We start from the raw sequence: 22646 nt of genomic DNA on the forward strand, positions 1-22646 counted from the left end.
TCCCTATAAAAATTTATTATTTACACCTAATCCTCTTTCATTAGAATTTAGATAAAAAAATGCAGATGTTAGCCAAAAAAAAGTTACATAATTTTTTAATTTTACGCTTCATTCAATGTTCTCATATAATAATTTTGTACTTATAAGAGGAAAAATATGATGTTTTAGTCTTACTCCATATGTATAATTATATTTATCCCTTTATAAGTACAAAAATATATATGAGAATATAAAATGAGGGGCAAAATTAAAAATTTGTGTAAGTCTTTTTATTTACATTAGCATTTTATGTTTTAACCCTAATGGAAGGAAGTCGGTTGTAAACAAAATTTTTTTGGAGGGGGTATAAGTGTAATTTAAACTTTTATTGGGGGAAAATATAATTTTAAAATTTCGAATGGGGTCTATGTGTAGTTAATCCTAATTTATATTTTTGATTAGTTACCACATCTATTCTCATCCCACATTAGAGATGTAATCATGTTACAGGTGGGAGCCACCACTAAAAAAATAAAAAAAAAGTGTAATTTGGCGCGCATAGCCGACCATTCCAAAACCGTTCTATATTGGAATGGGTATTGGAACAAAATAGAAACAGAACTTGGTAGATGACGTCATAATTCCTATTTTTTGTGGGTTATTTTTTTGAAACGGCAAAATTGTGTCAATATGTGTTCCAAAATAACAGTTACAATGTCCGCTCCCACAACCATTTCAATATAGTAACGGTAAATGGTTGGAACTCTGTTTGGAATACATTATTAGAATTAGGGACGGTCTTGCGTTGACCTTTTCTATATGTGCGACAATTGATGTCCAAAATATTATAGTTAGTAAATCCATTCCAAAATGAGCTACAATTTGGAACAGTACGCACCTACGCAATTATGCTAAAAATCATTCTTAAGTATGAGTTTTACTTAAGACGGAATGTGTTACAATGATAGTCCCAAAAATCAGTACAAGTTGGAACGATTTTATTGTTTTATTAATATTGGATTACTAAGACCATTTCAAATAAAGTACAACGGCTATAATTCAACGGACAAAAAAATCGTTCCTAAAGTCTGATCCAATGACCGTTGCAAATAAAATAGCAATTACTTTTTAACAGCTAAATATGTGTTCCAGTACCCGCTCCAAAGCCCGTTCCAATTATTCATATATATATATATATATATATGTGTTTCTTTCTTTCCATTTAGTTTCACTATCTTCTTCCATTCTTATTTTCTCTCTGTTTTCTCAATATCTCTCGAATTGTTTTGATCTCTCACTATCCCACTAATAGTTTTATACTCTTGTTGGTCAATCTCTCTCAAATTTTCGTTGATATTTGAAGTTATTTTGATCAGGTAACAACTTTAACCCTTTACTTGTCAATTGGTTATATTTGTTATAATTTTCTCAATTAAATTTAATGTTATAATAATATATATATATATATATATGTGTGTGTGTATAAGACTCATCATTAAGACAATGGGTCTTACTCCGGAGTTTGAGGATGGTGTTGCTACATTTATAAAATGGACCAAGTCTCAACATGCATAGATGGACAGTGAGAAAATTAAGTGTCCTTATGGAAGTGCAAAAATTAAATTTTCAAAATCCCTGACCAAGGAGTAGAAGAGAAGAAAATGTGAATAGATTAGTCATCTTAAGTTTCCTTATGATTACGCAGCTGATTTGGCATGTTGTGTCAACATGAAGGAGCTAAGGCTACACGACATGAAGAGCCATGATTGTCACGTATTCATGCAGAAGTTTATCCGAATTGCCTTTTGTGAAATGCTTCCTGAACCTGTGTGGAGTGCATTGACAGAGGTCAGCCCTCTATTCCAAATTCTCTATTCGACGATGCTAGATGTAAACAAGGTACAAGAATCGGAAGCTAGTGTTGTGACCATCTTGTGCAACCTTGAGAAAATATTTCCGCTAGCTTTTTTCGACTCAATGAAGCACCTAACTATTCACCTACCATATGAAGCGTGCGTGGGAGGCCTGTGCAATATAGGTGGATGTATCCATTTGAGAGGTAAGTACAAGAGTTATTCTAGTTTTTTGAAATAGTTCTAGTGTAATTTGGTTTCTAATAAATATACGGTTATTAGATTTCTTCGAGACTTGAAAATGAAGGTGAAAAATAAAGCACACGTCGAAGCGTCAATTGTAGAAGCTTACCTTGTAGAATAAATCGGTCATTCACTTCTCACTACTTTGAGCCGCAGATTCTTTGCAAACGGAACAGGCCACGTAGAAATGACGACCTCTGTATAAACGACAATCATATCCAATGGTCTATTTTCAATTACCCTAGCCGAGGTAGTGGTGAATCAAAGAAAAGATGGTTCAATGAATCAGAATGCCACATAATCGAGACGTATGTGTTGACCTACTGTGAAGTAGTTATGCTATACTACGAGTAAATGTAAAATACCAATACAGTTTATTCACATTGTTATTTTAGACTTTTAATTTATGTATTGATATGTATGTGAACATGTCCTTTTTGAATGAACTTTACGAGCACCACATTCGTAGGACCCCATTATTGAGGAGCTAGTAGCTACTCAATTCAAGGATTGGTTCAAACGTCGTGTAAGTTGTGTCTTATGAATTGTGCCTTTTGAATTGTGTTACAACTGTAATTTGTCAATATATGATTTCTCTAATATGTGCAACACAAGTAAAATTCGAATTGAATTACACGGACAACGAGCTTATGAAGTTGCATTATTGGGGTTCTATACTGAGGTCACAACATTGCTGTGTTACTTGTGAATGGTAACAATTTCCACACTGAACTTCACAGCATAGGCAAGTCTACTATGAACTATGGGGTGTGTGTCAAAAGCTTATCATATACAGACACGGACTGTGACTTCTATGGGATTCTCGAAGAGATAATTCAGTTAGATTACCCCCTTATTCTGAACATGCAGATCGTTCTATTTAAATGTCGTTGGGTCGATCCCGTGAGAGGTATGAAGGTACATCCTTGTTGATGTAAACTGCAACAAAGTATACCAAAAGAACGAACCATTCATCCTATCACAACAAACAGTACAACGTCTACTACACGAAGTACCCTAGCATGAAGAGTGACAAAGTAGACTAGATGGTTGTTTGCAAAACAAAAGTCAGAAAAGTCATTAACAACTCTTGATGGACCGAAATTACATTTCAAGAAGATGAGACAATACCTACTCCACAAATTGCAATGGATAATCAAATTATGACTTGCATCACCCAAATGGTATACAATTAGTCGTTGAGCTTTCTGTTGCAAATCAACAAGGAGCAGGTACATCCTGATTGAAGAATTGTGAATATGATGACGAGTCTGACGAAGATAGCTTTAATGAGGATTACGAGACTAAATAAGACAATAATTATAATTGAAAGTTCAGAGTTTCTGTAACCAGACATCTGTAGATGATCCTTGTATATATTACTTATTAATTATACATTCTTGAAAACCATTTGTTCTATTTAGGAACAATTATAAATAAAAATGACCATTCTTAAACCGTTTCAAATAGCCACAGTCAATACAAAAATCGTTCCTCGTTGTAAGTACATTTTGTTAAATTTAACACTGTGAACGGACCAAAAAATAAAAATTGTTCCTAAAATTATTACAAAAAATATTTAAAAAATGAGAAAAATTCAAAATTTAGGAACGGTCAGAATAAATTGACCGTTCCTAGAGGAGTTCCAGATAATTTTCAATTGGCGCCATATGGAAAGTGGAGGAAAATTTAATTTTAGGAATGATAGTTGACTATTTGACTGCTCCTAATTTACATTTAAAGTAAGTCATTCCTAAAAATATAAAGAAACTGTTCCCTACATGAATAGTAATAAAATCATGCCTAACTTTGTAACGATATTGTTCCTTACAGGCACAAATTATTCCTAATTCACTTTCTGATTACGATATCTTTACATCCGCGAGCCCAGTGTAGTAATAAGGATGACCGTTTCTAATATCATTGCTAATACAGTTTTAAATACGTGTTCTTAAATAAGAGTGATCGTTCCTAATACTACTGCTAAAACAGTTCTAAATACGTTTTCCTAAATAAAATTGACCGTTCCTAAAATAGTTACAGAAGACTATACCAAACAAAAATTGACCGTGTCTAATACTATTTTGACAAACAAACCATTCCAATGACCATTCCTAAATATATCACTAATACAAATAAATACAGTTCTAAATTCAAGTATGAGTATTATAAAGACCGTTCTAAAAGTAACCTAAAATAAAAAAATATAACCATTCCAAATGTCATCCAATCCATTCCAATTAAAAAAACTTTTTTACATAAATTTAATATTAGGAATGATCACCAAAAGTTCATTACAGTGACCGTGTCAAATTGGGACGATCTTTCTTTAACCGTTCCTAAATATTTGTAACGCCGTTTATAAGGACGGAAGGTGAACCGTTCCAAAATCGTCCCAAATCCGATTCAAACTAATTCCGTTAATTCTAGACCATTCTAAAAATAAATAAATTATTCCTAAACCCGCCCCGAATCCCACTTTTTTTTTTGTAGTGAACTACAAAAAATGAATTATTCTCTACATTAATTGTAAATTATCCCAATTTAAAATTCATGACAAATCAATATTATCCACCATAATCAAATAAAATCAATACACAAAACTAAGTTTTGATCACGATTAATTAGCATTTGTTACGATTTTAATTAGAGACAAACCAATTGCTATATGGTTTTTAGTTGTGATTGATGTCTTGGCCTCACTTGCAAAAACAACGGTCGATAATAGATGTTTTGCACAGCCGTAGTTTATAAGTAATTTTTTTATATTTTTTACTTTTAACTATAGTAATTAGTCATTATCAAATGTAATATTTCTTGTAGTGAGTGAAATAATTAATCCCCCCGCTATGACTCTAAGCTTTCAAACTCTTACCCATTCATAAGAATTCGCCGTAAAATTTAACTCATTTACCACTAAACCAACAATATATTGATATTAATTATATATATAATATTTTATATTAATTAGTAATTGTTATAGTGGTAAATGATTGAAATTATGATATAATTATAATTAATTTGTTAAAAAAAACACTAATATCACAAAGAAAATAAAATCAAATTCAAAACCCCATAAAAAGACCAGCTGGGCAACATGTGATCAATTTGATTAGGAAGGAATATAAATAGCATGATTATCCATTGAAACTAATTATCATCAAAAGATTCCCCACATGAATTAATTAATTCCCTCTCCACTACTATTATTCACTTAGAGGTCTCTCTCTCTTTTGTTTTTTCTTCAATAAAAAAATATCAATATTTGCCATCGAATTAATTAATATACTATTATAATATTATATATCAATTAATATTTTTAAATCAACCAATAATTTAAAATAAACAAAAAAAAAGCATATAAAAGTGAGTTGAATATATTCATAGGGCTCAAACTTACGAGTTCTTAATTGTCATCGGACCTGAACCTCACCATTCAAACAAGGAACCGTACGTTGATGTCTCTATCCAGTATTAATACATGAAAACAAACATTCAGAAACAAAAAAACATTAAAAAAAGGTTCTTGATGCCACGTGTCGGTATTTGGTTGGCTAACTAGTCTATAAATGATCATGGCATTTTCCCCACAAACACACACACACACAACCTCTTACAAAACAAAAAGAAGAGAGGTGTTTGCTCTTTTCCAGCCGGTTTGTGTAGTTAATTATAAGCTGATAAGCAGAATCTAAAAGCTAAAAGCGGAGTTGCAGAGAAGTTGAGGAAAGGTATGAACTTCTCTCTCTCTCTCTCTTTTTGGATACGGCGTCGTCGTGAAGGAGCTTGTGCAGTGTTTGGGTCTTGAAAGCTGCTCTGCTTTTCTTGAATCTCATCAGCTGAGTGGATGAAAATGGGTTTAGTTTGTAGTGAAAAAGTTGTTTAAGGTACAGAGATGTAATTAAATAAGTTCCCTTTCTTGATACTTACATCATATGACCTATTCTCCACTTGCTTAACATCATAATATATATATATATATATATATATTGTTGTTTAATTGGACCTATTATATTAAAAGAATTATAGAAAACATATATATAAAGCACTTAAACTTTATGGGTATACCTCCCTCTCTCTCTCTCCCTCTCTCTCTCCCTCTCTCTCTCTCTATATATATATGTATGTATATAATATATATATATATATATGTATATCATTTGATTTATCAACCTTTCATTGGTAGCTTCATAGTTAAGGTTTGTTAAGGGGGTGTTTGGGTGAGTTTTAAGCTTTTTGAAAAACTTTATAGTATGTTCGAGAGCTTATAAAAGACTGTCGAGCTTTTTTGAAAAAAAGGAAATGGGAAATGATTTTAGAACTAATTACACTTATACCCTTTTGAAAACGTGAATTATATTCTCTCCAAAAAAAATTTAAAATTACACTTACACCCCCTTAAAAAAAATTATTTATACTTGACTCTTTCATTAGAGTTTGGACGGAAAATGCTGCCATCAACAAAAAAAATTATTTTATTTTTTAGGAATTTTCTCTCATTTAATATTTTTCATATATATTTTTTTGCTTATAAGGGGATAGATATGTTAACCTCATTTTTCCCTCACAAGTATAAAATTATTATATGAGAATATTACGTGAGGGGTAAAATAGAAAATTTAAAATTGTTTTCTGGCTAAGGTTTGCAATTTTTTTTCTTTTTTTAAGAGAAATTAATATTTTTTACTCTAGAGATTAAATAATTAGTTTATTAGATTTTCCAAATAGTAATGGAAGAAAATTCATATGTATAATGTGTAAAAAATTATGATATAAATGGGTAATTGCATTTTGGTCCTTTATTTTGCTAATATTTCTATTCTAGTCACTCTAGTTCAACCTTCATCAAATTTGGTTCTTCCTCTTCTTCTTCTTTTCATTTTTAAAATCTTAATAAAAATGCACACAAGTATTGTAAATATTACGGTTTAAGTCCTTTAAATTTGAACTTTTTGTAAGTTTGGTCCTTTTAGCTTGTATTATTTCAAATTTTAGTCCCCCATCGAATTTTGTCGCAATTAATGGATTTGAAGATAGGAATAAATTTATCGAGGAAAAACAAAAGTTCATGTGCTAATTTTTGACAAAAACTAAAAATAAATTATGAAATTGAATTACTTACGATAAAACAAAAAGACATAATTACCCATATCTAATATGATTATTATTTTGTATATGATCAAATTATCTCTTAACTCTTTCTTAATTTACCATCAATTAATAATTCTACTAAAAGTTCTCGAGGGCCAAAAGGTAATTTTTTTACCATTGAAAACCTTCCTCCTAATAATAATAATAATAATAACAACAACATTATAATATATATACTGGACGTTAAGATAAGCGTTAAGATATTATATTTAGACTCCCTCTAAAAATATAAAATTATAATTATTCCCATAAAAGTTTTAAAATTATACTTACAGCCCTTCTGAAAATTTACTATTTACACCTGACATTTTTTGTTAGAATTTGGATGAAAAATACTAACTTTAGCAAAAAAAAAATAAATAAATTGCATAAATATTCAATGTTATCCCTTATTTAAAGTTTTCATGTAATAATTTTATACTTATAAATAGAAGATATATTATATTTATCCCTTTATAATTACTAGAAATTACATAGGAATGTGAAATGAAGGGCAAAATTAAAATTTTATGTATTTTTTTTTACTTAAGTCGGCATTTTCCATTCAAATTCTAATAAAAAGGGAAGAAATTTAAATAAAAAATTCTCAGAGGACGTGTAAATGTAATTTCTAAACTTTTTTGAGAAAAAAGTGTAATTTAATATTTTTTAAAAGGGTGTATTGTAATTAACCTTACATGCATGGAGTAAAGCACCCTTAAATACATTTATTTCAAAGCTAATTCATTTATAGAATTTTAATCAGCTATTCATATTATTTTTATAAATAAAATAAAAATTTAAAATATGTACATAGATCATGGGATGGATAGCGCGTCTAGTGATAAGACCCCGCCTCTTTTGGGCATACTTGTAACAACCTTTATGGTCAAATGATTTTTGTCGGCCTCTTTTGAGAACATGGACTAGGAAAGGGAATAGGAAAAAAACGGACACTATGTTTGTTTTTATTTTCAAATTATTTTCGAAATGAGTCCAAATATATTTAATGTTTATCCTTATTTAAAAATATTTTATTTGAGTATTTTTAACTGTTTTAGCATAACTACATACACATATATATACAGACACATATATACATAAATATATATAAAAAAAGACATGATTTGACAATAATAGTAATTTTTGTCTCCCAAAACACAATATTAATCATATAGTTATTTTAAATTCTTTTTGGGGTGGGGCAGTTTGATATAATCTTGAATATTTGTTTATTATTTGAAAAATGATAAATGTATTTCTTAAATAGAAAATAATTATGTAGTTTCTAGACGTTAAGGTAAAAATTACTGTTTTGTCCTTGTTAATGTTTTTTAAAACAAAGTATTTGAAGGAAAAAGTAAAAAAAAAAAATCTGAAGGGGAGTACAGTAAATAATTCATAGGGCATATAAGTCTATAAAAAATTAGAAAATTCTAACAAATATAAAAAGATTATAATTCATAATTCAAAAGGGTATTTTTGTCGATTTCACTATAAAAAATTGGATGGAGACCTGATGAATGCTAACAAAATAAGCTCTTTGTTGGACAGACGTTAAAATGATGGGGAGTATTTATAATTTTTCAAATAACGATTAAATAGTTGCAATTACAGAAAATCTTGTAGTTATTTACACTAAATATAACACATATATTATATGATTAATCATTTTCTCTATATAATATATAAATTATATGATAAATATAAAAGTATATATTACATTTATTATATAATTGATATCCATCAAACATTCAAACCTAATTTAAATAAAAAAAGAATTATGGAATGTTCTCTCATCTAGGAATAATATATAATGCATTGTTGATTAACTTGATTTGTCAAAATTTAGGATTTGATTGTGAAATATAAACCATTTTTGCTACTTTAGAATATGAAAAAATATATATTTCCTAAATGATAATATCATCATAATTTTTTACAAATAAAGAATAATATTTTCAATAAATTATTAATTATCTATAAAATTTCAAGATTTTGAATTTTTAATATTACCATTCGACACTAGAAGAAAAATTAATTTTGATAATACTTATTTATCATGGTTAAAAATTAAAAAAATAATAAATACTAATTAACCATGACTTTGCAACGACTATTAGTCGTTGCTTCTGCAAGTTAGGCCAGAATATTAGTCAAAATTAAAATCATACCAAAAATTATGGCTTTAGTTAAAACTGCGACAAATATTCGTTAGTTAAAAATCGAATTTTTATATGGTTTTTTGTTTGATTTTAGTGAATAATATTAATTTATCATGATTTTAAGTTGTGGTCATTACAATATAGGGAATAATTTATTTTTTTCTAGTGCAAACTATTTTTTCAATTAAATTATATAAATAACCTTTTTTAGAACATATTTTTGCTCTTTTTAAATGAATTTTATCTTTTTTCTCCAAATCAAAAATGAAAAAAAAACAAGTTAAATATGTTTACATCCCACATGTAATAAATTATTAATGAATTGCATGAGTTTCCTGCAGTTCCAACATCCCACTATCCATACAGTTCCTTCAATTAGAACCACTACTTAAAATAAGTAATTCATACAGTTCTTTCAATTACAACCACTACTTATTAAATAAGTAATTCAGCTGCCCACTTTCCCAACTGCTTCATTCAATTTTCATTTTTTACAAATCTACAGATTGACCCCAAGAAAAACTAAGGAATGCAATTAACTCCCTAAATTATTTCTCATGTTGCAATTGGGTCCAACTCCAAAATACTTAAATACTTATATAGTAGGGAGTAAGTTGTAAATTGAGTTGTAGTAGAGTCGAGAATGTTTGAAAATAAAAGTGAAAAGTGAAAAAAAATAAAATTTGAGTAGTGTTTGGGGAAATTACAGAAATTGCAGAAATTTGTGGGGAGCTGCTTATAACTTTTAGTTTAATTCAATTTAAATCAGACAGCTTTAGAAGCAAAAGCTATAGATCAAAATATAAAATTTATTTTTTAAAATAAGCTGATAAGTATTTTATTTTAAGCGACCGCAAAAAAACTACATTTGGTACTGTAGTTTTTGGGGTAATTTCATTTTTTGTCGTCTGAATTAGTTAATAAATCACTTTTAGAGTCGCAATGTTCTGACAACATAAGTTTCGGTTCTCAAAGTTTTCTTAAAATGACCAGAATTAGTTGATAGTTAGCTGATCGTCTGAACTGACGGACAGACTTTTTTTGTCAGTTAACGGTCCGGACAAAATTTTGATCGTTTTAAAAAAAATTTAAGAACCATAATTAATGAGGTCGGAGCATTACATACCAAAATTGATTCAATGACAAATTTAGAGGGACTAGAAGTGAAATTTCTTTCAATTTTTTGGCTATGTTTTTTTTTTTACTTTTATTATTATTATTATTTTACTTTTAAAGTTGATTTAACCCATATTTTTCCATAAAATCCCCTCCCCCTCTGCTATTTTAAACGGTCATAACTCATTCTAATTATTTTTAAAAAATTTAGGGACCGAATTGATGAATTCAAAAAATAAAGTATCAAAGTTGATATAACAACTAATTCAGGGGGGACAAAGAAAAATCAAATTATCCCTCTGAAATTTTTACAAACACTTCCAAAGAATACAATGGTTAGATTTTGAGAATGTTTGATTATTGCAAATTATTGACTGATGATGATTACAGTTGTTGTTTGTTGATCAATTCATTAAAAAAAAACATAATTAATAAATAAATATGTGTCATGTTAGTTCATAATCACTGTCCTAAATAATGATTAATTATTTGTTTATGCACCACCTCATCACACTTCTAAGGTCATAATCATTGAGCGGCATGACCAACTCTTTTTTTTTTTACATATATAATAATATCAAATAAATTAAATTTAATAAATATTTACTGTTATAATAAAAATAATATTATATATATAAAATTGGGTTCGAATCCATAAACTTTAAATTTAATAGCTTCAATTCTTTATTGCTCATTTAAATTAATCACACAATAAACCCTCCAAAATATTACAACGACCTGAGACGGGTAGTTACTCATTGTCAACCCCCACCCCACCCCACGTCCAGTCCAAGAATTTGCAGCTCATTCTGTTAGAAACTTTTGTTCTCATATTTTTGTGCTGGGATTTCTCACTGTATTCCCTTTAGAATCATTGTTTTTTCAATATGAAGAAGGAGAACGTCAGAAACCACCACCAGCAAACCGAGGTACTGCGTTCATCTCTCTCTCTGGGGTGGGGGATGGGAATGTTAAGAGTATTTATTGTGTTTTGTTTGTTTTTTTCTTTTGAAATCTTGGGATGACTTAAGGAGGATTGCAGAGAAATTGGGCTGAAATATTGTGTTTCGGTTGCGCGTGCCTACAGCTCTCGTGGCGGCGTGTGGTGGTGCGGAAGTGGTTCAACATCGCCAACAGCAACTCCGATTACTCTGCCGATACCGACTCCGACTCCGATTCGGACACAGGTTCTGCACCCACGTCGATCGTTTTGCTTATTCCGCTTGTGCTTCAACGTTTTTAACTTTTTTCTTTCTTTGTGGGTTTTGCAGAAATTTGTGATTGGTTGAGAGAGTCGCGGTTTAAGAATGAAAAACCAGATGGAGTTCAGGTTGATGCTGATGGTAACGTGATCTTTTGATTACTTCTTTTATTCAGAGTTCTCAGAATGTTGCTACTTTTCTGGGTCTATTTTGTTTGGTCAATGTTGTGATGCATTTTTCTCAACTTTTGAGGTCATTGGTTTGGAGACAAAACGTGTGCTCCTGTTACTTTTGTGGTGTGCTAAAGTCTTAAATATTCGCTTTCTTGGGTCTATTATAATTAGGAGTATCTGCATTAGGGAGCAGACTGTCATTTTGTTAATGTAATTCGAATGCTTTAAATTTTCCGGTATTTGCATTTTGGAGGTTCATAGTTAGAATCTGGTTGAAGCAGCATTCTTCTTGTGCCTAATTTACTTGTATTGCAATGCATTCTCTTGTTTCAAGTATTACTATTTTGGATTTCACTTTTTCAGAACTTACTGTTCTAGTTAGTATTTTAGTGGAAAACTAGGGACATTTCTATATTTTCCTGTTCTTAGCAATTAGTCTTGCTTATCGTTTTCTTCTAGAGTGATCAAGTGTTGAGGATTATTTCTTCAGAGCAAATTCACAGTGTTTCATTAAGTGCGTATAAGTTATGAGTTTGAGTGGCCTCATATCAATAAAGACTGAAAGCTAGGTTATTTTATGCTGTTGAATGAACTGTATTTGTTATGCAGATGGAGAATCTTTAACTCTATGCCTTCTTACTATTACTGCATGTTAGAGAGTCTATAAACATCATTTATATAGGTGCCCAATTGAGTTTTTGGTATTTAGTAGTTGCCTTTTTGTTCCTAGTACTCTTAGCTAGCTATATTTTTTGATTCACTCATGGAAACATTGCTCATGAGAGAATGATATTACATACTTATTACTGTTTACTGGACAAGTTTAGCTTGATCCAGTTATTTTGCCGTCTTGTAAGTAAATAATGTTGCTTTTCAGAGAAACAACAATGATGAGAAGCCTAGGTCCATTTTTGACACTGATCTTGACTTGGCAAACTTTTTATTGCTTTGTTAGCTTATGCAAAAAATACCGTAATGTAGCGTTGATTTTAACAAAATGATCATCCAAGATAAAAAAATTGCCTCTGCTTCTGTACTTTAGATATGTATGTTTATAGGCTCAGTATGACCCCATCTAAGGTCATATGACACATGAGCACACAGATATAATGTATATATATTGTGTGATATTACTTACTAGATAAGAACGTAACCCTTGTTAGACTGCACTCTGGAGGTAGTAGTACAATCTGCGTACTTCATGGTTTTCTTCTTCACATTATGTGGTTTATGCTGGTCTGGCTCAGGATCGCAGTGTATTTGTATGTTTTACTTTCTGAATTATAATTCGTGTATCTTCCATTTTCAATCTCAGATGCTCTTCCCAGGCTAAGACGACGAAATTCAGAGACATTTAGAGCTCAGTACATTAACAAAAAGGAAATCAGGTACTTTTTCCCCTGCATTTTCAAGATCGAGACTTTAAGACTAAATAACAATTGTTAACTTAGCAAATAATGAGATTGTGATTTTAATGATCTTCTGGGGCTTTGCTAGAATATGTGCTGCCACATGGAATGTTGGGGGAAGAGTTCCTCCTGAGGATCTAGATCTTGATGGTTGGTTAGATGTTGATGATCCTGCTGATATTTATGTGATTGGGTAAGTTCGTTTCCCATGGATTCCTTCTGCTTGGAATATACCGTGTAATCTGTAAGATAACTACAAATTCTTTTTCTGGTACAACTATATACTTCCATGTCCCACTGACATACACTGGATTGCAAATTATTCTATTATGATATATCAGTTTAACTTCTATAGTTAAGTGTTATCACACATTCTGTTCAAGAAGTCTTAATGAATTCAATACAATTTTTATGTCTATTAATTCACCCATTTGCCATGTCTTATACAACTGCAGCTTGCAGGAGATCATACCATTAAATGCTGGCAATATATTTGGAGCTGAAGATAGCCGTCCAGTTTCAGTATGGGAAAACATAATTCGTGAAAATTTGAGCCAAGTTCCTCCAGCAACTAAGTTTAAAAGCTACAGTGATCCTCCCTCTCCATCAAGGTTTAAGCCATCTGAAGATGCCCCGGTCATAGAAGATGAAATTTTACTTGAATCTGACAGTGACATTGAGGAGGAAATCTACCCACTGAATGAAGAATCAAATGGTTTTGGTGATATCAAGGATGGACAGGTCAAAGGCGAATATTTTGTTTGTGCGGATACATCTTTCTCCAATGACTATCACAACTCAAGACCAGTAGAACAAGATTTTCAGAGACAATTCTCTTCTCCAAAAAAGCTGGCCAGATTGAATTGCTTAAGGACAGATGATGCTGAAGAAAATGTGGAAGGCCCAAATACCCAGCATATGAACAAATTAACCAAGACGCTTAGTGGGACAGAAAGGATAGGCTTAAGCTGGCCAGAGCCACCACTGCATCTCTTACCTCAGCCTGTTACTGAGAGACCTAATTCCTTTAAGTCCTTTAAATCTTTCCAAGCTTCCAAATCTTTCAAGACATATAGTTCTTTTAAATATAATACGATTACTGAAAATAGAATGCTATCTGATTTAGCTTCACTTGCGGAAGTTGACCTTGAATCTCTAATAAACCGGAAGAGAAGGCCCCCATATGTTAGGATCGTAAGCAAACAAATGGTTGGCATCTTTATTACCATATGGGTTCGCAGGAGCTTGCGGAGGCATATACAAAACTTGAACGTCTCCACTGTTGGTGTTGGTGTCATGGGCTACATAGGCAACAAGGTTTGTTATCTTATTCTGAGCTTCAGCTCGCATTTCGGTTAACACATCTATATATTCCCTGTGTGCATTCTCCCGTTTATTCTTCTGACCTAGCTTCATGATAGTCATGAATCCATCTGTGTATTCTCCTGTTTATTCCTTTTTGCATTTAGTTTGGGCTGAGTTTATTTCTGTACTCATGTTCTATTGTTTTATGAATGTCCAATTGGCTAATTTCTGAAATATAATCCTCTCCTTCAGGGTCATGCTCATTTTCTTCCCTATCTTTCTCTCATATCTAGATATTTCACAGAGTTTTAGTTATTCACAAATCTCTCTCTCCCCCAGGGATCAATATCAGTCAGCATGTCGATACATCAGACACTCTTCTGTTTCGTTTGTACTCATTTAACGTCGGGCGAGAAAGAGGCGGATGCAATCAAAAGAAATGCGGATGTGCATGAAATACACAGACGGACACGTTTTAATTCACTTGCTGGAATGGGGCTTCGTAAAAGCATCTATGACCATGAGTAAGTATATCTGTCCATCTTCTTGTTCTTTAATTTTTGTATAGTAGATATGTCTTGCTCGACTGTATTAACTCTCGGCAAAGGGTGCGCGCAAGGTCATTATCTATCCTGAAAGAAGCAAGTGCGGAATGGACACCAGTCATTATGATTGGAAGTAATTTGCCTTCTTTGAAAGTAATCTGACAAAGAAGCGGAGAAGTTAAAGAACTGTCATCATGCATAAAATCCATGCTCTCCTACATTATCATGGATTGTCCACGATAGGCTCGAAACTTTTCTGGATTCCCATTCCTCACTATATATATGAAATTGAACTTTTAAGCTAATTACTGTTCCCCACCATCTTGACATGTTAATTATGTGCAGGAAATTATTCACATTCAAAGGCATAAGAAACTGAAATAAAATGTCACAGTGATGTTTTTCTTCTTGCCTATAATTAGCCACTTCCTCTTTGCATATCTTAGTTCTTTTAAGGTTCCTCGTCTTCCTTTTATGTCTAAAGGTTTCTCTGTCTTCTAAATCTTATTTGAAATTACAGCATGTGTTTAACACTTATATCTGTGGTGCTGGGATTTAATTAATATCCTTTCCGTCCATTATAATGGGAACTCTTTCTCTTGTTGAACTCATAATCCAGAAAGCATGGGGAAACCACATGGAAACATCTCATCTTTGGTGCGTAGTGCTGGTGGTATCAGGAAATTATTAATTGGCATTGACTGTCTGGTCACTCAACGATTAAAACTGAAACCTGAATTGATGTGCTTGTGGGCAAGATTTTCTCTTATGGAATCATAGTGATATGACTTTGCATTACCAGATGTAAAATTCTGAATATAAATTCATAAATGCAGAGGATCTTGAACTATTTTACATGTTCCTTACTAGTTGCTTCCCTCAAATAACGATCACATGAAATTAGAGAGCATGCCTTTGTTTTGCACAGTATCTTTAAAATGCCAATAAAATTAATAAATTTCATCTGGTTGCAGGAGAATAATCTGGCTGGGTGACCTAAATTATCGAATCAACTTACCTTACGAGCGGACAAGAGAACTGATTTCCAAAAAGGAATGGTCCATGTTGGCTGAGCGGGATCAGGTGATTCCAATTTCTTACATTTGGCTCTCCTTATTGCAATACTAGACAACAATCCTATTAAGCTTTATTTGGTAAGACGGTCCTATTAAGGATTGGCTTTTGGTTTAGAAGTCTGTGGCAATAATTAATTTTTCTTTTTTTAAAAGTTATGATCACTTAAAGCCTTCTTGCGCATAAGTATATGTTTACATATATATATATATATATATTTATATGAATAGAAATGCTATTTACGGCATGTTCTATAATCTGTAAGTCCATGTTTGTCTAAGTCGGAGCATTTGGACGATCTATACCATTCTGTTGCATGCTCCAAGTTAATTTTTCTGTCTAAACACAAAAGTTTTACTGAAACCTGCGCCAAACTTTGGAAAGAGAAGTTGCAGAAGGAAAACAAATGAGCTGTCTTTCCACCTCTTAACCATATAAGACACTAGCAGCACTCTCTAGTCATACCAGAACTCAGCAATTTATTAACAGTAACAAATTACTGAGAAAAATGAGCCAAATAGCGGAACTATACTGAGAGAATGTTTTTATGTGTCATACTGAGTTATGCTATGCTCTTTAGGATTCCTCTTTCTGATCCATCCTCAAGCAAAATCTTTTCATATTTCACCAGAACATCAAATATAGATCTTTTACTGGCCCCTTTAACTCACCATTCTCAAAATAGTTACATTTATGCCTAGTGACAAACTAGAAAATTGCTTCGGTAGATAATTAAGGAGATTCAGTTTCACAAAAGTGGACCCCAGCTTCAGAAAAATAAAACTACCACTGCACAAGTGTTACAAATTTTACTATCTATTACATGCATTAAGGAGATTCAGTTTCACAAAAGTGGACCCCAGCTTCAGAAAAATAAAACTACCACTGTACAAGTATTACACATTTTACTTTCTAGTGCTTCATTAAAAGATTTTCTTTCAGATTCTCGATCATCATGGTTATATGGAAGGAACACATATATGTTTTGATACCAATGACTCACTTGACTGTCAGTCGTTTCTTTTTAGCATTCTCCTAATAGCTGCAAATAGAGGTCTCATTCACTCAGGAGAAGGTGTAATGTAAAACTTATGCTAATATTTCTGATTGTTCGAAACATATCCATATGTAAAATTTCTCCTCCTCATTTAGCTATTTAGTATGAAAAAGTTGGTCGATCACCCTTGAATCCCTTACAAGCTGACTTGATTTTCTGAAGACTATCTACTTGTGAGTGTTTGTTATTTCCATACCTCTAAATATGAAATACAGTCAATGATGCAGCAATTTAGCATTGCTAGTCAACTGAAGGGTAACTGACATGACGAGAGATCTATCCTCCAGTGGCCTGTATGGATAAGTGCTGTTATATGTTTGGTTTAAGACTTATTTATTCTCCTTGAGGATGGTCCCATTGCATGGTGAAAATTTTTTTGGTTCTCCCTTCATAAAATTTGTAAGCGGCAAAGCTCAGGTGGTAAATATAAATAAAATGTCTTGAATACTGATCAATATGCTGATACATCACAGTGCAAGACAAAGCCACTATAACAAGTCTGAAGCCTCTAGGATCACTGATATAGCCCACCAGTAGACCATTTTGATTGATATAAAATGTTGCAGTTGTAAAAAACAGCCTAGAAAGTAGAAACAAAGAAATGAACTTCTCCCAAATTGGATTCCCTTTTCTCAAGGCTCTAGAACTCCTTGTATACCTAATCTATGCTCCACTGAGATAAGCAGAAAACATTGAAGTTTGTAAACATGAAATATCAAGGTAACGAGCAGCAAATGGTACCCCCCTTTCTGTCCCGAATTTATTGCTACCATTTTCTAATTGCGAAATCCCAAAATAAGAACCATATCCTAAATGGAAATGTTCTCCAAAATATCCTTTCACTTAAAGTAATATTTGACACCATTAGGACATTGGTATAATATTACTTAAAAACTTCTTCTGAAACTTCACACAAAATCAAATGGATGCATAATTTGGGAGGATGGGTCATGACAATACTGAGAAATTAAGCACTAAATTATTCGTTTTGTTTAGGTAGTGTGATCAATAATCATCTGTGATGAACTTTCATCTGTTTTCATTTGGCTTTGGTTTTAATTTTTGTTGCAGCAAGCAAAGTTGATGTATTTTTTTTTTCCTGATAGACTTACTGCTGCCTTCTTTTGCAGCTTATAAAAGAGCTTAGAAAAGGCCGGGCATTTGATGGATGGTCTGAAGGCACTTTGAGTTTCGCTCCAACTTACAAATATGAATTGAACTCTGAGTCTTACTTTGGAGAGGATCCGAGGGCTGGGAGGCGAACACCGGCATGGTATGCATTTTACTTATCTGAATGGTCCTGCTTCCCCTCACAATTTATCTCTTGGCGGTCCAATTTACTTGGTATGAACCATATGTCTAGTCAGGTTGTGATAAGATTGCTCGTTAATCTAGCTTTGTTGTTTTCCATGCCAATTGCTGCTTTGTGGTTTTCCATAATATTTTCTCCCTTTACATTTTTATTATTGCTCTTTGAGTTATTGAAGAACAATCATATGTTCATGCTGTGGCTTTCTGCTGGCGTTTGTTTTATCTATATTTGTGCCTTAGAAGGTATTCTGGCTATTTCTTGGTAGCCAGGATCACACAGCATAAACATTGTTTCCCTGGAATCTTTTGAATTTACCTTATTCATGTGACCTTATTATTTCATAATTCTATCCCCCTCGTTGACTCATAAATTCCAAATGAAGCTTGACCAAACTTTATAAATGATGGAGGACTGGTTTTGATATGGGCCAGTTTAATTAATAGTTCTCTCAATCCATCTATATATCTTTTGTTTATATTATGTATTCAAGTATCGTGTATGTTTGTATTTGTACATTTAGCACAAACCAAAACTTTATCACCTTATAGATCCAGGATTTGTTTTATTTCTCACACTTCTCTATATACTCTCCAGGTGTGACCGTGTTCTCTCCTATGGGACAGGAATGAGGTTGTTAAGCTATAGGAGATCTGAGCTTAAGCTATCTGACCACCGCCCGGTCACTGCCTCGTACATGGTTGAAGTTGAAGTATTTTCACCTCGAAGATTGCAACGGGCACTTACTTTTACTGATGCTGAAATTGAAGAACAGGATATTGTCACAGAAATGGGGCTCGGTGGTGGAATTGGCCGGTTGAGATCGGGAGAGGTAAGTAGCTTAGCACTTTGAAATACAAATATATCCTAATTCCAACAAACATGATGTCAGATGTTTGTGATTATATATAAGATTGATACTCACTTGTTTACCCTAACATTTGTGCCATGATGGTGTGAATATGTTAAAGGACATTATGGTCCTCCTGTAAGTTGGGGACTCCAGTGTTTACTAAAGAATACTGATGTGACGGGAAAGGGATTGAGTGAATCGCACACAATTAGTAGACAATAACAACTGGCTTGAAGAATGTCAGAAGTCTTATATCCCAAAAAATAAGGGATTACCCCCTTCCCTTAATAAGATTAGGACTTGGTTCAAATTATTAATAGCATGATATAAAATTTCAAGAAAGGCCAGGTACTGTATAGGTAATATACTTCAATTTAATGATAGTTTGGGGGTAAAATGGAAAACCCCTGTTAATTTTGCGAATATTAGATACCTTGAGTGAATGATTACAAAATATTTTGCACATCAATACCTTCAATGAATGGACATAAAATATTAGGGCGGGGGGAAGGAATGTAACTTTCTACTCTGTTAATGTGAAGTTCAACGGCTGACAAAGAATCATTTGGAATTAGTGAAAATGCTTATGCCGAAATTTTTTAGCAAGAAAAATGTTCCCTTGCCTAATGTTTATGCTTTTTTTCTTTTTTCCCCTCTTTTTCCTTTTTTGGGTGAATTTTCCCCCTCTTTTTCCTTTTTCCTATGTCTGGTGGTTCTACTAGAATTTATATCTTTATCTGATATGATTTGTGCCTATTTTGTTTATATGAAAGCATTAAAAAGTTTTGTATATATCTAAAATAAGGACATGTGATGCTGCTGCATAATTTCTCCATTCCGTATTACTGTATTGAAAACATTCGAAGTTCAAAGCCACCAGCCCATTCGTTCTATGCCTTTTTCTTTCTAAAATATTTTTGCAGCAACCCGAGAGCAGTGGATTACTTATAATATATCATCACTCGATTCTGTTGTTCTTTTTTAGGATGCTTCATATTGGGAGCGTTGAGGGATTCGACTCACAAAAATATGCTGAGGAGGGTGTAATGTATTGGAATTGGCTGTTACACATCCATTGTTTTCATTCTTTATGATGGTTAGTTTGTAAATGGGTTTTGGTGTGTGTATAAATGGTTTTCCGCAGTTATAGTTTGTGATGGGGTTGAGGTCTAGAGAAGTTAGTATAGTGAAGTGGCCATTGCTACTCTTTTTAGGTGGGAGATACTGTCGGACTTATGTATTACTGTGTTTTTTTCTTCTTCTATCTTTTCATGTATAGTCAACGATCTTATATTACACAGTTTGAGGGGGTCCAACATATTTTTTCATGTAAACTTTGTGTTGAAGAAGAAGTATATGATCATGGTATTATCGATCTGGAATTATTACATTTTTACCCTTAATTCAATAGTTTTTGTTTCAACTCTATCTTTTTGACCAAGCTTCCTTTGTTGTTCTATGCCTTTTTTCTTTATGTTCTTGTAAACTAGGGAAATTTATTAATGTAATTTTTCATTGGTTTAATATTTGAGATTCCATCATAGTGCTTGGATCTCCAGAGAACTGATTATGTGTCCTGTTCGATCATATGGTAAATTTCACTTCGATCAAATCCAGTGCGAATCGGTTTTCACTTTAAAAAAAAAATGAAAATTTTGTAAGGGATGAAGAAGGGGGATGGAGCGCAACCTTCTCCAAATCCAAAACTCCAAATTCTTCTTCTTAAGCATCAAATCTCATCTTAAAAAAAAAAAAAAAAGTAAATGATTTCCCCTTTTCTTCTTCCATATGCCTATACAATAGAAGGTTAAATGCAATTTAATCCCATCTGGTGTAAAATAAGCAAATACCTCTCTGTGAAAAAAGAATTAGCAAATTACTCATCAATATTTCAAAAAATTAAGCAAAATAACCCCATATCAATAGTTTAGATAGGGAGTAATTTCCTTCTTTTTCCAAAACACATAGAATAATGGTTTCCTCTAATTAATTTATTCGAGTTGCTGACCGTAGAAGAAATCTCAGCGTCAGGTGTACCAACCGGGTTCATCTGCTGATGGATTATAGCAAGCGACGGCATGAGAGGATTTCGACCCTCTTTCACCTGACGCCGAGAGGGCAGACCCAGTTCAAGAAACCCGGCGGAAGCTGAACTCAGAGATAGGTTATTTATACTTGCCCGAGTTGACGAAGTGAAGGAGCGATTACTCTTCATGAAGATAAGTGACTAGTCTGGGAAAATCGCTGACGATAGTGGCATCTTATTTCATTTATTAGTTGAGCAGGGATAATTGTAGTAGAAAGGACAACTGCTCTCGAATCAGCAATGCCACATCTGACTCAAAAACCCGGCGGATTCGCCTAGATACCTAGTAAAGAATCCAACTCCAGGCTTCTCTTCTCCTAGGAATCCTAACTTGGTATGCAAGCTCAAGAAAGCGATTTAACCGAGTTCCTCTCCTTAACAGTCGAGTTACTTCGTTCCTCGTACCAACAAAAAGAAATGGTTAATGATACAATCAACCAATGAATTATGACTTAATTATTCCATCGATAGGATTCATCCAGTCGAAGTAACTAAGAACTTTGAATTTAAGTAATACTAAGCTTGCTTTCTTGCAGCAATATTCTCAGTCCGAGAGTTCTGGAGAGAAGAGAAAGCTGAAGGCCATTGCTTAGCAAGAATTATTGCAGTAGGATAATGGCTAGGAGGATTTGAAAGGCATTATGGCATTAAGATTTCCAAGGTTTAGCCAAGGGTTAGCTCAGGACCCCACTACTCGTCGTATTTGGTTTGGTATTGCTACCGCACATGACTTCCTTCATGTTCATTGCTCCGGTTCTTGATCTTCGATCGTTCTAAGCCTTTGATTAGGCTAGGGCTACCTAGGTAGTTTTTTACCCTTGTCGTTATAAACCTTCCAAGTCTTCCTACCTTTCCTCTCTCCTTTTGTGCTTCCACCCGGGCTTTTCATTCTGTTTTATAGAGACCCGAGGAGGAAATTTTCATAAAAATGAATGTATAAAGGTGAGGTACTTTCCCCGGCATACGAAAAGAAAATCCAGGATGACGGCTTTCAAAAGAAGGAGTAAGGGACTGAGGGTCAGTCCGTCTGATATTCCAATGGGAGCATCAAAGAAATCCTCGATCCGGACATCAGGTGACAAAGCTAAACTATAATACCAATGGCAGGCATTTTAGGAAAGCCAGAATAGAGGTCCCCTAAGATAGA

General features: G+C 32.8%; 1 protein-coding gene across 3 annotated transcripts; it reads left to right on the top strand.

Annotated features, from left to right (window-relative positions):
* Window positions 1-5661: 5661 nt before the first annotated feature.
* On the top strand, window positions 5662-20841 carry LOC105178793 (type IV inositol polyphosphate 5-phosphatase 3). Of its 3 annotated transcripts, XM_011102345.3 has the most exons (12): window positions 5662-5806; window positions 11356-11415; window positions 11529-11673; window positions 11758-11829; window positions 13177-13249; window positions 13359-13463; window positions 13726-14587; window positions 14915-15099; window positions 16095-16203; window positions 18382-18524; window positions 19158-19392; window positions 20399-20841. In XM_011102345.3, exons 2-12 carry the CDS (start codon window positions 11374-11376, stop codon window positions 20420-20422), a joined length of 1995 nt encoding a protein of 664 aa, XP_011100647.1. In that variant the 5' UTR covers window positions 5662-5806; window positions 11356-11373; the 3' UTR covers window positions 20423-20841. The 3 variants fall into 3 exon arrangements, with proteins under 3 accessions (XP_011100647.1, XP_011100644.1, XP_011100648.1); XM_011102342.3 differs by lacking the exon at window positions 5662-5806 and having other exon boundaries at window positions 9274-11415; XM_011102346.3 differs by lacking the exon at window positions 5662-5806 and having other exon boundaries at window positions 9277-11415; window positions 11574-11673.
* The last annotated feature ends 1805 nt before the right edge of the window (window positions 20842-22646 follow it).

This window comes from Sesamum indicum, linkage group LG2 (genome assembly GCF_026168435.1).
Source record: "Sesamum indicum cultivar Baizhima isolate 11 linkage group LG2, ASM2616843v1, whole genome shotgun sequence".
Taxonomy (NCBI): Eukaryota; Viridiplantae; Streptophyta; class Magnoliopsida; order Lamiales; family Pedaliaceae; genus Sesamum; species Sesamum indicum.